This window comes from Mizuhopecten yessoensis, unplaced genomic scaffold (assembly GCF_002113885.1).
Source record: "Mizuhopecten yessoensis strain PY_sf001 unplaced genomic scaffold, ASM211388v2 scaffold7831, whole genome shotgun sequence".
Taxonomy (NCBI): Eukaryota; Metazoa; Mollusca; class Bivalvia; order Pectinida; family Pectinidae; genus Mizuhopecten; species Mizuhopecten yessoensis.
Genome location: NW_018407244.1, coordinates 183641 through 199532, shown reverse-complemented (window position 1 = coordinate 199532; position 15892 = coordinate 183641). Strand labels below are relative to the sequence as shown.

The 15892-nt window shown below is 36.9% G+C and overlaps 1 protein-coding gene across 1 annotated transcript in view; it reads left to right on the top strand.

Moving 5' to 3' along the window:
- LOC110454395 (WSC domain-containing protein 1-like) overlaps positions 1 to 7174 on the top strand; it is a gene marked incomplete at its 5' end in the record, with an annotated part of 16669 nt that extends 9495 nt beyond the window's left edge. Inside the window, one exon of the mRNA XM_021503873.1 lies at positions 6686 to 7174. Coding sequence (XP_021359548.1) covers positions 6686 to 7041 — 356 coding nt within the window. The remainder of the gene's footprint in view (positions 1 to 6685) is intronic.
- Positions 7175 to 15892: the final 8718 nt, after the last annotated feature.

The following is a 15892-nucleotide window of genomic DNA, read 5'->3' as shown; positions in this document are numbered from 1 at the left end:
CAGAAGACCAGGGAATGTCACAGAAATAATAATAATAAAAAAAAATGTGCAGTGTTTGTGTTTTATGGTCATAAAACATGGAACATTTTCTTCAAGAAAATCAACCACATGCTTTCTTATTATATCCTAGTAGGTTGGCATGGTTACCTAAACAGCGTGTATGCATACCTGGTCATTTTTAGACCATTTTGATTGACAGGTGGAAATATGTCAGTTGTGGCTTGGTCAATGATTTATTATACTGAAAATAATCATACAGGAGATGGGGTGACTTTCATGTCATTTTGACATATTTCTAGTTTTTGTATTGACATATGTTCTAGTTTATTCTCCTGAAACATAACAACAGAAGACAAGTAGAAATTTATTAAGTTTTCTGCTATTTTCGACTTAGTTTTAAATCGTCAGGATTCATGAAAATTTTGCAATGCAACACATACTCATTTTATGTTATTCTTAGAAGACTGTTTTAAGGATCATTTCAGGGAATGAATTTTCGGATTTCTATACCACTGCGATCAACTCTCACATGCCCCGACCGAGTCTCTGTTTTCTGTATAAACCGTAAGTTAAAAAATAAAAAAAATCTGAAAAAAACCAAGTAAGGTGAGATAAGCAAAGAGAAGTTTATCAGTTGTACATGTAATTAAAATCAGGGGATGTTACTGTAGGTACGGAGCACTAAAATATCATTCTTTAGTGTTTTGTCGCAAGCAGCGGACAGGATTCTTTAATACAGATGAAATGAAAAATAATTTTGAGATGTTTACTGATTTTACTATTCTCAGTGTCCGTCTCTGGCTCCATGGTAGGTCTGCCTCAAAATGAGAAATGTCTATAAGACATTTGTCAGGAAGAAACACCTGAACCATAATACTTCGGTGTCGGGGCCTTCGAGGTCAACCAGCCTACTAACTTTTAAAGTCTCATTTACATAAACTAAAATAACCCCGCCCGCAAAATGTAAATCGAGTCTAAAAGGAGAGTGAAAGCCTTCTATCAATAACTTACCTATGGGGACCTCAACATCAAGATACGTTTCGGTGAGACAAATTATATCATATTCATCTGCAATGTTTTCTATGGTGTATTCAATGTTGTTCCTTGCACTCCTGATATTAAAATGAAAAATAGAAAGCTCGCCTTCCACGGGACCAGTATTTGACTCAACATACATATGCTGTAATAAAAGCAACAGTAAAATAAACAGAAAATCGTAATTGTTCACGTGCATTATAAGATAATCATTCAACAAGTTTACACATTTTGCTATGTTGATTTTGAAAACTATGCATAAATAAGCAAACAAAGTGAAATGTAGATGTATCATGTTTAGACATGACAACAGGTGGAGCTGTACAAAACGCACTGTACTCTAACAGACGCGCTCAACATCACTAGCAGACGACAAACAATTAAACTACAGTGACCAGGTAAAAGCTTCAGGTAAGAGCTTTTTATAAAAAATCGAAGTAATTACAGGGTATTCATATCTTTCGAATACAACGAGATTTTTATGGTGAGATTCTACGAATTAATTGTTTGAAACACGATCATTTGGGTCACATTATTTGAGTGAGCATGAAACAATCCAATGTGGTACACAATTGTAATATATACATGTATAAGTCACACAAACTATATTCATATATTTTTTATACAAAAATTCAGAATATGTTTCACACGAGTTTAGGAGTACTGCATAGGAAGTAGCGAGAAACATCCAACAACCCATGCAATACCCCTGGCTCGTCTATTTTAAAATAATGTGCGAGACAAGTATAATTTTACTGTAACCTGCAAACAAAACAGTACGAATGAGTTGGCGGGGATGGGTCACATAGTATGACAATTAAACGGTACAATCCAATGCAATATTTTTCAATAATAATAATATTAATAAAAAACCAACAACAGTTAAACATAACTAAAGTTTTATAAGCCAAAGATTACTATGGAGGAAAAGCAAACCATTCATTATATAGCTAATGAAATAAATTACACTTTACATAGTACATTTTATCAGGTACAAGTGATGTTGTCGCTAACTACACATGATGAAATATCGGGGGTGGTGTGGATAGGTTGTATATCAGGGCGCGAAATTTGGAGAATGGTTCGGGGAGAGTATCAAACCAAATACACGATAGAATATATATTATATAACCAGCAGTATAAAATGAATTGTACATGGATATTTGGCGTTTGCCTCTCACATGTAACGTGTGGTGTACATGGAAACTTGGACATGCGCGATATGCATGGATACTGTACATGCATTGATGGGGGGGGGGGGGGGGGGGGGGGGGGGCGTAACAAACCATTCCAAGTAAAAATATATAAAGCTTACGTGGATACTCTAACCTGTGGTTGCTGTGGGGGTAGCAATTCAGACATAGTATAACATGTGGTTTACATCCGTATTTATATGCATTTGCTGGGAGTGGGGGGATGGGAGGGATGGAAGTGGGGGTAGTACAAAGTGTATACCATACATACATAATATGACATGTATGAAGTGTACATGGACACTTGAACCTGCGTTTGTTGGGGCGGGTTTAGGGTTAAACAAGCCATGCCTAGTATAATATCTGTAGCATGTATGTACAATTTTAACCGCTGATTGCTGGGGGTTGGGCTGAGGGGAGTTGGGGGGATTGTGTCGCTAACCACACATATCATAACATTTGTAATTTACATGGATATGTGAACGTACATTGTTAATTAATTTAAGCACACATGTATTATAATGAACGGAAATACAATTTGACGACAATAAAGTTCATGCAAAGAATCACTTTAAAAAAGTCTAATTACTCATCCTGCCGCTGGGTAACAGCATAATCGTTCGAGATAAAGATCTTCTGATCATCACGAGACTTTTTGACAAAGATTGAACGTCCCTGGTCCAGAACGAGTCTATTTTTCCGGCTTGTGTGAGCTGATTTAGGCGATTTACACTGGCTTGCCTCACCTTTGTCAAGGCTTCAACTATTATAATGCCAGAGCCTCTCATCAGTTTTTAGGCATCGTAAACTGATTGTCTGTCATTAGAACGGACGAAGCGCAAAATTAGGTTTGCTCGACTGTCCCGCACCCTCCCCTTCCCCCAAGGATGTAACAACGAGATATGGCAGAAGGCTGGACCTTAACTTTCAACGTTTTGTTACAAATGTCAAGAATGTGGGGTAGGGGGTCAAAAGACTGGGCGGTATGGTCACGTGGAAAAGGTCATTTAAAAATCTTTAACATGCGCGGCGGGAATACTGTTCCGGCTGCTCGAGGATAGAGGCGTGCTCATCTGCCCTACTCTCCAGATGGCAATCTTAGATGAAAGAAAATCGATATATACTGGCTGTTCTTTGATTTTATCCTGAGGGGCTGGATAACAGCAGAACTCATAGCATCACTTGTGATGTTTTAAAGTTTCTCGTCCTTTAACACGATTTCCGACACTTTCTCCATAAGCATTGGCTTAATACAGTTTAATATGGTATCATTTACTGGTTCTCTTACAATCACTGAGGCGTTGTACAGGTTCCTCTATGGACGTGTCAACACGTTGGTAGAGCTCTGGGCCGGAGGGGATACTGAGTCGCCGACAGGGGATTTGGATTGGAGAAGTTTTTTAGCGGCTATATCTATATTCAAATCCGGTGATGTTTGGTCAAATGTCCGTTTATTTGATACAGGAGTGGTTGCTACCAAGGCTTGCTCCTCAGAAATCACATGGATAGGACACACACTGCTCACCTGTCCACTCTGGTCAGTATCGGTCATAGTGAGTAAAAAGCACGGTACACTATTTTGCAAAGTGTTAATTTACAGCAACTACAGGGACTTAAATCTGATAAATATTGGATAAAGATGTTCAAAGAAACCTCACAAAGCAACGACCCGAAGCTTAATATTCAAAATCCAGGACTTACATTGAAAACTCACAAAATTACCCCACGGTTGGACGACGACCAGTCTATCTCATCTATGACGTTACAGCTGTGTTTCAGGAATTCGGATTTCGATCAATTTTTGTATGTACATGTAAGTGAATCATGGGACAATGATCACTTCAGTAAGTTAGGTTTCACATTTCAACAAAATGGCCCCCATTTCCGTCCTCTGATTGGTCGAAATTTAAATATTGTCCAATTTTGATCAAATTTAGTATGTAGGTGTATCATAGGACAATGATCACTTCCGTAGCCTAGATTTCACATTTCAACGAAATGGCTGCCGTTTTTTTCCTCTGACTGGTCAGAATTTAAATACTGTCCGATTTGGATGAAATTTTGCGCATAGGTGTAGTATGGGACTACGAATACAACTGCAGTGTTTGTTTTGTGATTAAACAAACAAACATGGCAGTTGTATATGTTTTGTGATTAAACAAACAAACACCGCAGTTGTTTATGTTTTTTGATTAAACAAAATGTGTGCCATTTCCTGACCCCTGATTGGTCGAAATTTAAACATTTTCCGATTTCGATCAAATTTAGTATGTAGGTGAATCATGGGACAACGATCACTCGGCCCCCATTTCTTGTCCTCTGATTGGTCGAAATTTAAATATTGTCCAATTTTGATCAAATTTGATCACTCGGTTCCCATTTCCTGGCCTCTGATTAGTCGAAATTTAAATATTGTCCAATTTTGATCAAATTTAGTATGTAGGTGTATCATAGGACAATGATCACTTTTCACATTTCACCAAATGGCCGCCGTTTTTTCCTCTGATTGGTTAAAATTTAAATACAGTCCGATTTGGATGAAACTTGCCGCATAGTTTTAGTATGGCACTACGATACAACTGAGGTGTTTGTTTTGTGATTAAACAGACAAACACCGCAGTTGTATATGTTTTGCGATTAAACAAAATAGCCGCCAATTCCTGGCCTCTGATTGGTCGAAATTTAAATTTATTGTCCAATTTTGATCAAATTTAGTATGTAGGTGTATCATAGGACAATGATCACCTTCCACATTTCAACAAAATGGCCGCCGTTTTTTTCCTCTGATTGGTCAAAATTTAAATACTGTCCGATTTGGATGAAATTTTGCGCATAGGTGTAGTATGGCACTACGATACAACTGAGGTGTTTGTTTTGTGATTAAACAGACAAACACCGCAGTTGTATATGTTTTGCGATTAAACAAAAAAGCCGCCATTTCCTGGCCTCTGATTGGTCGAAATTTCAATATTGTCCAATTTTGATCAAATTTAGTAGGTGTATCATAGGACAATGATCACTTCCGTAGCTTAGATTTCACATTTCAACGAAATTGTTGCCGTTTTTTTCCTCTGATTGGTCAAAATTTAAATACTGTCCGATTGGGATGAAATTTTGCGCATAGGTGTACTATGGCACTACGATACAACTGAGGTGTTTGTTTTGTGATTAAACAGACAAACACCGCAGTTGTATATGTTTTTTGATTAAACAAACTGTCTGCCATTTCCTGACCCCTGATTGGTCGTAATTTAAACATTTTCCGATTTCGATCAAATTTAGTATGTAGGTGATTCATGGGACAACGATCACTCGGCCCCCATTTCTTGTCCTCTGATTGGTCGAAATTTAAATATTGTCCAATTTTGATCAAATTTGATCACTCGGTCCCCATTTCCTGGCCTCTGATTAGTCGAAATTTAAATATTGTCCAATTTTGATGAAATTTTATCACTCGGTCCCCATTTCCTGGCCTCTGTTGGTCGAAATTTAAATATTGTCCAATTTTGATCAAATTTAGTATGGCTTCTGATTGCTCGCAATTGAGAAATTATTTGATTTCAATACAACTTAGTATGTATATTGTAGTTGTTTTAAGGCTTTGCGAACCTTTTCTGATGCATCTTTGCGACTATGGGGGCAGTTTGGGGGACATCTGTAATGGTCCCCCATTACAATTAGTTAGTACTTGTTAAAAGTAATTTACCTGTGTGTGTCTACTGTTATTTTTTCATCCCACATGATGGTAGAGTTAGGTGGTGGATTCCCCGCGATTGGCATTAACCTATTTAGCCTCAAGCCTCAGTAATATCCTCCGAGTTGTGGCACAGTTCATATTATACATAGTTTACTCTTATTAAATTTAAAATTGACTAGTTGTCTTCTTTTTTTTAAATACAGAACACTCAGGTTTGTTTTCCAACATGGGCTTAATTATAGCGCCAATAAAGAAAATTTCACATACTGATAGCTATGTTCGTGATGATGATCTTATAATATTTTCATTCATTTGTGTTGACCTGTTTCCACGCATGGCCAATTTCTCAGATGACATCGATTTTGCTACGCCATTTTATTCTTTGCCATACAAATCAGTAGCAGTGAAGTTTTATTGCCAAGAACACTCGATTTATCTTGTAGCAAATTCCAAGGGAAGATAAGGAAATATTGTCAGATAAATAATCAGTCAAATCTCTTTCAATGTGATTGGCAACAGGAAAATTAAAGGAGGAAAGACCGAGATAGATTAATTATAGTGTAAATCAGGTCAAAGAGTTCTTATGGCACGATGCCTAATTTGTAATCGATGAGTATAAGAAGGAAGCAGTGTAATTCATTATAGGGTTATGAAATCACTTCAAGTGTAATCACCTGTGTAGCTTATATTCATATCTTCATATGACATTGCTGTTATGATGACGTTATATAAATTTTTTTTGTTATATTCTATTTTTTAGAATGGAAATCATACGTCAAGGGGGAGTGTTTTCACTGGCAGTCCGTGTACAAAGTTTGGTTGAAGACGTTTGTAAACCGTTCCTTGCTCGTCCGATATGTGGATTTAAAAGAAAGCCTTGTTCCTACTCTGCGACAGATTAGTAAGTTCCTTAATGTCACAACATCCGAAATGGAATACACATGTACTTATATGAATAGAGAGGGACAGCATCATAGGAACCAAAAATACGACCTGAGGATCACTGACCTCTTCACTGAGGAGCAGATTGACATGGTCAACGGCGCCATATTGAATGTGATGGCGACAATGAAGAACGGATATAGATTAAAGGATTTTATTTTTAAACCTTTTTAGAAATGAAAATAACTCATACCTTCAACTTTCTAATATACGGAGATGTACGCATCCCGATTTCTCTTTTGTTTTGAATCAAACGACATCTGTACAGCACAACACATTATTCACGATTGGGAACATTGCATATGAGATGGGCATACTGACGTGTTTATCAATACTCTCTGCAGGTTCAATACACGATTCAATAGTGTGAAACCTAGGAATGTAATCATGAAATTAACACACAGGCGGAAAAAGCATGAAATAATACAAGTTAGGAAAAATCTAAAAGGAACAGGATTTACAGTGTTTGAAGCCATGACAAAAATTAAACAACAAAGGCTGAAGAGTGATTACGGACTAGACACTGTGAAAAATTCATACAGCGTAAAAGAAAAACTTTTCGTAATTCTGAAAAACAGGAAAAAAAGAAGACTCAAAGAATGACACTCCCTCTGAGGATGCATACCTATTGGACGACCGTAACTTTAGAATGCATCGTGAGAATTCCACAATCGGTACTTGACTAGGACAATACGGCCGCCAGGGGCTCCATAGAGTCTTTGGTGTACCGATCTCTGTGTTTGTGTCGGACCTGTATTAATTTATACTAATATGTGTTTAGCATTTCTTCAATATGAGTGAGTTTTCGTTTTTCGTAGGGATGTATGTCCAGTATATGTACAGGCAAGCGAGTTGGTTTCATGCTTCATTTCATACATATATCGGTAAATTAATTGTTATAACTTATATTATAGTCTTATGCTATGTATTTACTGCAACAATTTATAGATTGTCTTGTGGTTTGTTATATTAATCGGTTAAATGGATAATTATTGTGTTCACAGGAATATCCATATTTAAAAAAGACATAATATAATATGGAATCCGAACAATCCGTCACTTAGTCGTTTTTAATATACAGTATTCTACTTCCCGTTTTTCTTGTGAACTTCCTGTTTGTAATTACAGCTTCAGCTTGTAACATTCGTCGTAAATTGACACGCACGGTGTACATATGCAACAACCAGATATATATATATATATATAAAGGTAAATAGTGAAATATAGAACGGTACTGAACCTGGAGTAGTACTATAATATACTGTACGTTAAACATCAGCGACTTGTCCAGATTTCTTTTCTCGTCTCAAGGTTATATTATCACTAGTACTGTAACTGTAGGGAATACATTTCTAATCGATGCGCGAACAGATTTTCTACTTTGGCAATATATAGATCCATAACGTAAAAATTATTTTCTAGATTTTGACGTGGTTAGTATATGTGACAACATATAGCTATAGACTGTCAGCAGTAGTCTGTACTTTGACTAACATGAAACGTATTTTATGTATATCTCTTATTTTTGCTTTTTTTCCATTGGATGGTGATTGGATCTTTGTTTTACTTCTACATAGACTCTACTCATTCCAATACATTAAACTTTTAGATTATGGATGACTATCACGTCAGCTAATTGTCAGGGACTGGGCGATTTTCTCATAAGAAATTTTACGTTTTCTTACGATTTTAAAGGTTTTACTTCTATTTCCATAGTTTGGCCGCACCCCTCTGCATCCAGGGGGGCCACAGCCACCGTTTATACAAAAGTGTGTCCCCTTGGCCCAAGGATGCTCTAGACTAATTTAGGATAAAATCCCTATGGTAGAGGAAGGATTTTAGAGGTTTTAACTATATTTCCCCTATTCGGCCCGCCCCACTGCCACTAAGGGGGCTACACCCACCGTTTATACAAATTGAGTCTCCTTTGCCTAAGGATGCTCCAGAACAAATTTAGTCAAAATATACTTCAGGACAAGTAGCGTTTAAAGGAAAGGTGGACCGACGGACGACGGACGGATGGTATGACATTCGGCCCTTCGGACCAGGTGAGCTAAAAATGAAAGGATATCAAGTGTTGGTTATTATTAGATCTAGATCTGGCGTTCTGGCTGTTTCTTTTTTATGGTTTGTAAACACATTATAATATATTAAATGGTAGCCAAATTATCACCCTGTTTAGATCAATCAGTTTACCTGTTATTGCTTAAGTAAATGTTTATAATATAATGACAATATTCGGAAAATAAGAAAAGTAGAATCAGTCAGTATATAGAAGTTACACTAAAAACGATTGTCATATTGTCCAGTTTTGATACGTAATGTGGTTGATATAGAAAGTTTACACTATAGTAAATGGTTTTCAGATTAGACAATGTTCGGATCAGTAGGTGGTCGATATAGAGAGGTTACAGGATAACAAAAAATGTGATGTATTCATGATGTTAGAACCAGTATGATGGTCAGTATAGAGAGCTCAGACTACGGTATATGTAGCCAAATTATGACAATATTCTGATCAGTAAGTTGGTTGGTATAGACATTTTTTGTTATAGTAGGGATTTCCATAAGACTTCAGTGTTTGACTTAGTGAGGTGGTATATCGTAAAAATGCTACCGAAATCATGATATGCGAAAACACAGGGAAGGCATCGATGTCGAAAAATCGACCTCACCTAGGTTCCTAGTATCAAAAACCATTTTTCTAGTTGATGAACAAAAATGTTTGATACCGATGGACGATGGATATATATTCCTCCAAAATCACATTTCATTTCAACCAGTCGAATTTTTTTCCCATTCAGTGTCCCATATTAATGAAGTTACCGCTCGAGCGAACACCTCGCTTGCTTGTAAAATGTATGTCAGGTAAGGTAATCTATATATAGACAAACTTACTAGCCAGTCAACAGGAACGTGGGATACCCGTAGTCTACACTAGACCGTCATCAATTTCTATATACAACAATTTTAGCAGGCCGTCACAATATACAAGTAGGAACAAAGAACGGAAATTCGAAATTGCATATATGACCATGGAGATTATACCAAGAATATGTCTTTACGTCTGGTATAGTACATCTAAATAGTATAAACACGCTCTCTTAATATATTTATGATCGCTATTTTGATAAATGTCGCCTCATCAGTGACTTCAAATGTACAAGGGAAATAAAGATATTTTATTCCAATATTGCACATGAAAAGTTTCGATAAGCTTCGATTTCTCTCCAGCTACCTAAATCTTAGAGCTATAACTAACACGCATACACCCTTAAAATCTAATGGAATTGAAACATTTAAGTACCCAAAAATGTAGACGTAATTGTCTATTTCGAAAATGATAATTTCATACTCATAGGAATATGTCTTATATATTAATTAAATATCTTAAAATCCCCCCCCCCCCCCCACATTACTTAAACGTAAGTGTAGGCGCTATGAGAATCCCTGTTCTACTGATTAACAGTAGATATGTACTGGAGACCGATTTTGTCTCACATGACTACCGCTTTGATAAATAGTTACTGAAATAAAGCTATATCTTGCGGGACTTATAGGAATAATAATAGAGATAGTTTACATACCAAACAACACTCATCAAAAGTGGTTTAACTGGGGAAAAACCGGCTGGAGTAGACCGGGATTCGAACCCTGGACTTCAAGTCGTTATACTGTCACTCTAATCAACTAAGCTACCTGGGCAATGGAAGTGTTCTGTCTCATCTGTGCTACGGTTATATCCAAAACGAAAGTAAGGGTAGGTTACTTTATATACGAAAAACAAAAGTGCAGCAATGGAACAAGTATCCTTAAAGTAATGTCTTAGTTGCAAGGTTATTTAGACTTACAGACACATATCTAGTCTCTGCCATTCATTTTTCAAATCGTTTAAATAAAATAATTAACACAAGTGGAAAAGGTTGCACTATTCCACAAACTTCTGATATGGACGATGGTTAGGACTTTGAGACTATACTAACTTGAGGAGGTTGCGGATAACGAAACAAATACTCAAACAGCACATATTAAAGAAATGCTTGACTTTTGAGGTTTGAATTGACTTACTAGAATAGATAATGGCATGTGACAGTCAATTACAATGATTTGGTATTGAAAATATTACCCAACGACAATAAAACAATTATGGGTAGATTATACAAGTACCTACTATAAATACATAGTTAAACAATTATCTAATAATGACTAGACATATGCTTTCTAAATGTACGTGGAATTAGTGAGTTATTCCACTGAATAATGCATTGAAATGTGCTACTTTCATCAATTTTGTAACCATGAATTGATATCTTTGGCAAAATTCATTGTTGATGTTAGTCAGATAATTAATTCACAATACTAATGTTCATCCTGTTTAACTATGTATTGATACTGTTTGTAGGTGCATGTATTTTCTACCCACTGGGTCTTGGAAATGAATGAAAGGAACCCCATTGATATTTTAAAAGTTGGACTTTCTAGATCTAGAATTCTGTGATGATTGAGATAGTATGTCCTTAAGACATGTTCGCGAGAGTGTAGAAAACGAAAGAGGTGCGTTTGGTGGACTAGAGAAACTGCCCTTTCCCCTATCAAGGGACAGGAAAACGCGATCTACCAAGAAATTTACTCAGTGGGAGGTAAATATGCTCGACAAGTGGCAGACTTTACCTATGGCACTGCTTGAAGGAAGAGATTAATTAAGGCACAGCTATACTATACACACGCTGATTGTTCAACGGGAGATAACTCGTGAGTGCGATAGCTTCGAGTCTACTACATTGATACCTGATGACGTTGTTATTCTTACTGTGCTATCTAGTTATCAATTATAGCTATAACTGATGTCATGTATGAGATAGAAACGTACATGCATTATCTACACGCTAGGTCTTGAAAATGGATGAAAGGAACTCCGCTTGATATTTAAAAATTGGACTTTCTAGATCTAGAATTCTGTGATGATTGAGATAGTATTTCCTTAAGACATGTTCGCGAGAGTGTAGAAAACGAAAGAGGTGCGTTTGGCGGATTCGAGAAACTTCCCTTTTCCCCATATGAAAGACCTTGTAAAGGCACAGGAACACGCGATTGACCAAAATATTTTCTCAATGGGAAGTAAGTATATTCGAAAAGTGGCAAAAAATTTACCTATGGAATGCTTGCAGGAAGAGATTAATTGAGGCAAAGAAAAACTGTACACACGGTGATTGTTCAATGGGAGGTAACTCGTTATTGCGATAGCTTCGGGTCTACTACATCATACCTGATATCGTTGTTATTCTTACTGTGCTATCTAGTTATCAGTTATAGCTATAATTGGGGTCATGTATGAGATAGAGACGATTGTGTGTTTTCATGTTAAACGAGACCTGCACATGGATCTTTTTTGTTTATACACCATTTAGTGTTTATACCACAGAAACATGTCTCGGATATACGGGCATCGGAGTATACATAGTTAATATTAATCAATTTTAGTCTAACATGTCTTGATTTACGCCCCAAAATAAAAAAGCACCCTGTAAAAAAGTCGGTAACCGTCGGTCTCGTTTACGGAAAGTACCGACGATTCCTGTTTGCCTCTCTCTTTGTATATTTGTTATGTACCCAGTTTTTAAGGACGAATCACTCTAGTACATTTATCCTAAAAAAGAAGCAAGTCTTGGTTTTCACCCATCAATGACAAACGCTGAAAATTATGTTTTACGTATATTTATTTACAAAATGGCCCTTAACAAATATTTTCATCTGGAAAGTTATAGATTTAAAAGAATGATATCCAGTCAGCCGATAGGGGTGGTATTGTATGAGCTGTACATAGCAATTACTACCGACTATGCGGCTGTTATTTGAAATAACACTAGAGCTGATCATTCTGCAGTGTAAGATATAAAGGAGGAACATTACATAACTGATATTACAACCAATTCTACTGATCTGCCGTTAAAACATTGGATACGAATTGTTACAATGAATCTTTGTTGGAGTCGTTTCCTGTGTTCTGTTATCATCAACTGAAATATTAGAGAAGAGTGCCTATAAATAAGAACGTCGTCTAAATCTCCAAAACTTAAAAAACGATAAAACAGTAGTAAACAGGACGCCCATATTCACTGTTATCATACAGTTTTGTTCCACAAATAATTAACGACATACATAGTCAATGGTGACATCGCCAGACAATTAACTTGATAGTGAGAGTCACCAGACGTTTTGTGTCCATTTTGTGTTAACTTTGACGAGGTAGCATATAACATGTTGATATCTTTCTTAAAATCAAACACTTGTTTTAGTAAGTCGGCAAAAATTGATGATGTGACACAAATGGGAATAACCAAATTCTTCTTCGTTTTTTCTCTCGAAAATGTGAAATGAGTATTGCGTGAACTGGTTGATTTCTGAAAAGGATTTAACTTGTTCCCAATACGATTCGTCACTCATTGCTTATAATGGACTTTTAATTCCCTCCTGTATTGGAATTCCTTAAACAGCTGCCACCACTGGACCCTCGACAATGCCCCAGGGCGGGGGTCGTCGACTTCTCCCCGGAGTCGTGCGATGATAAACCGCTCGTATTGACGTGGGATATCACGGATGTTACCCACTATGTTGACATCTGTTCAACAGACAATAACAATCATTACTATGTCAAATGAACAGACAACAGAAATTATAGGAGTGTCATATTAAAAGTAAATAACAGTCTGATAAATACATAAAAGTCATGTGTTGTAATTATATTTTTAAATTTTCTATAAATGTCTGGTTAGCGTACGCTTTAAAATAATTATATATTACAATAATTGGTCAATCAGTACCCCTGATGACCTAACACATTATCGGCTTTATATCACTGTCTTCATGGTACGGGAGGTAACTCGTTATATTCGTTGCGGCGGTTGTGTTCATTATTGATGGCAAAGAGGCACAACGAATTTTGTCCCGTTAACGTGCGTGCAATTGTGACCCATGCGTGGTTGGAGAGAGGCAATATGTGACTTCCAGGATGTGTACACTTGTCTGTCTATGAATTATACTTAGATCGGAATCAATACAACCATTGTTGCTCATGTTGCCTTGATGTATCTACATATTAATTGAACATATTCTTACTGACTAGCATCATTCTCAAAATACGAGGTGTCGGCCCTTTCCGCCATCCTACTTATATCACAAATAAGGACATTTTATTTCGGTAAATATGTTGGTATATTTACATAACAAAGTAGATTAACCTCAACATCTTCTCGGTCAAGATATCGTTCATAGGTTCATATAGGTATTTATTTATCTCATGAAAAGTCCATAATTGATAGCTGTTTACACTGGCTTGATCATTCGTTACGATGGTCGATAGCCGACTGAATCTATCTACAGTATATAATACAAGTTCAAAATCACACACTTTTGAGCAAAGAAAGAGGAGCAGTAATCTTTAACGGTAATTTAACATACTGCTCAGTCATGTGATCAGCGAACTAATTTACGACCGGATACGTTTTTGTAGAAAATGGCAAATAGACTGTCATTGTTCACGTAGCGAACGGATCTATGGGCCTTGGTTTTATAGTTTAGTGGCGACATGTACACTGAACTTAGTCGGTGTCACATTTGAAAAAACAAATAGATTGGAATTTTCTTGTTTTGGTTTTATTACACTTTTGAAAAAAATATTTGCATCTCAAATACTCAAAGAGTAAATATATGGTGTAAATAAACGGAACAAAACGTTTGTTGAATGATTAAGTACAAATGTACGGAATTCCAATTTTACAGTCGTAACATATGCAACGATGAGCAAACACGTGTACATTTGCAACAGGTCAATCACCCTACTCGTTTATTGTCTCGCTGCCGAGAAAAAGGAGAAGCGAGACTAAGGTGTTGCTTTTCCGGCGACGACGCTGTCAACATAATTTTTTTTGCGTTTAAGTTAGTTGTACTTAACCTATAAATCATAAATCAAATGCTGAAACTATAAGTGCTAGGCCAACCAAACGTGGACCATAGATGCATCTTAGGTTGTACATCTCAACCAAATTAAATACTGGATGCGGTCTACCTTTCATGGTCCATTGACTTTGTCAGCATCACCATCAAAATTGAGTTTTGCGTTTAAGTTAGTTTCTCTGCATCTAAGCACTAGGCCAACCAAAATTGACATTTGCATTGATGGCCGAAGCGGGGCACAGTGGAGACATATCAATCCGAATGGCTTGCTTAACGTTCAGCATTAAGTTGTAATAGCAACAACTTGTTAAACCAATGTCAGTATAATGTGACCGGGCGGAATGCTGTCCTGAGTGCCTTCGGCATGGTATTTCAGTGAGATGGCACTATAAAGTCGGCGTCAGATCCGCGCTATCACAAGGAGGCAAGTACACCAACATACCCTGTCTCCAGCACAAATACACACAGGCAAGCATCCAAAACATACACGAAGGCAAGTCCTTAAATCACTTAAGCTGTTGATAGAACGTTAAACACAATAAAACCAAACCAAGTCAGCCAGAAGTCGGTACATAGTTGCCATGTTGACAATTTAGAAAACAAATATCGCTGTAGAGTTCGTAATGGCATTACAATTAAGCCTTCCAAAAGATTTGGTCGAAATAGGACAATACCAACATTTGATATAGTTTCTGCATTGGATAACAAGTGCAGAGCGGTGCTGGACTTGTCAGCTGCATTTGACGTCATCGACCGTATCATACTTTATAAACATCTGGAATACTCTTATGGAGTGACTGATACCGCACTATGCTGGATACAGTCTTATCTGAGTAAACGACGACAGTGTGTTGCCATCGGATCTTCCACCTCACATGACAAAGTACTAGATTTCGGGGTTCCTCAAGGGTCGGTGTTAGGACCATGAACATATTGTATGTACTCCAAACCGATTGGAGAGAAATGTCGTCGCCATAGCCTTCGCTATCATTGCTATGCCGATGACACAGAAATATGCATGGTCATCAAACAACAGGACAGTTGGAATACAGTCTCATAAAGTCTGGAAACT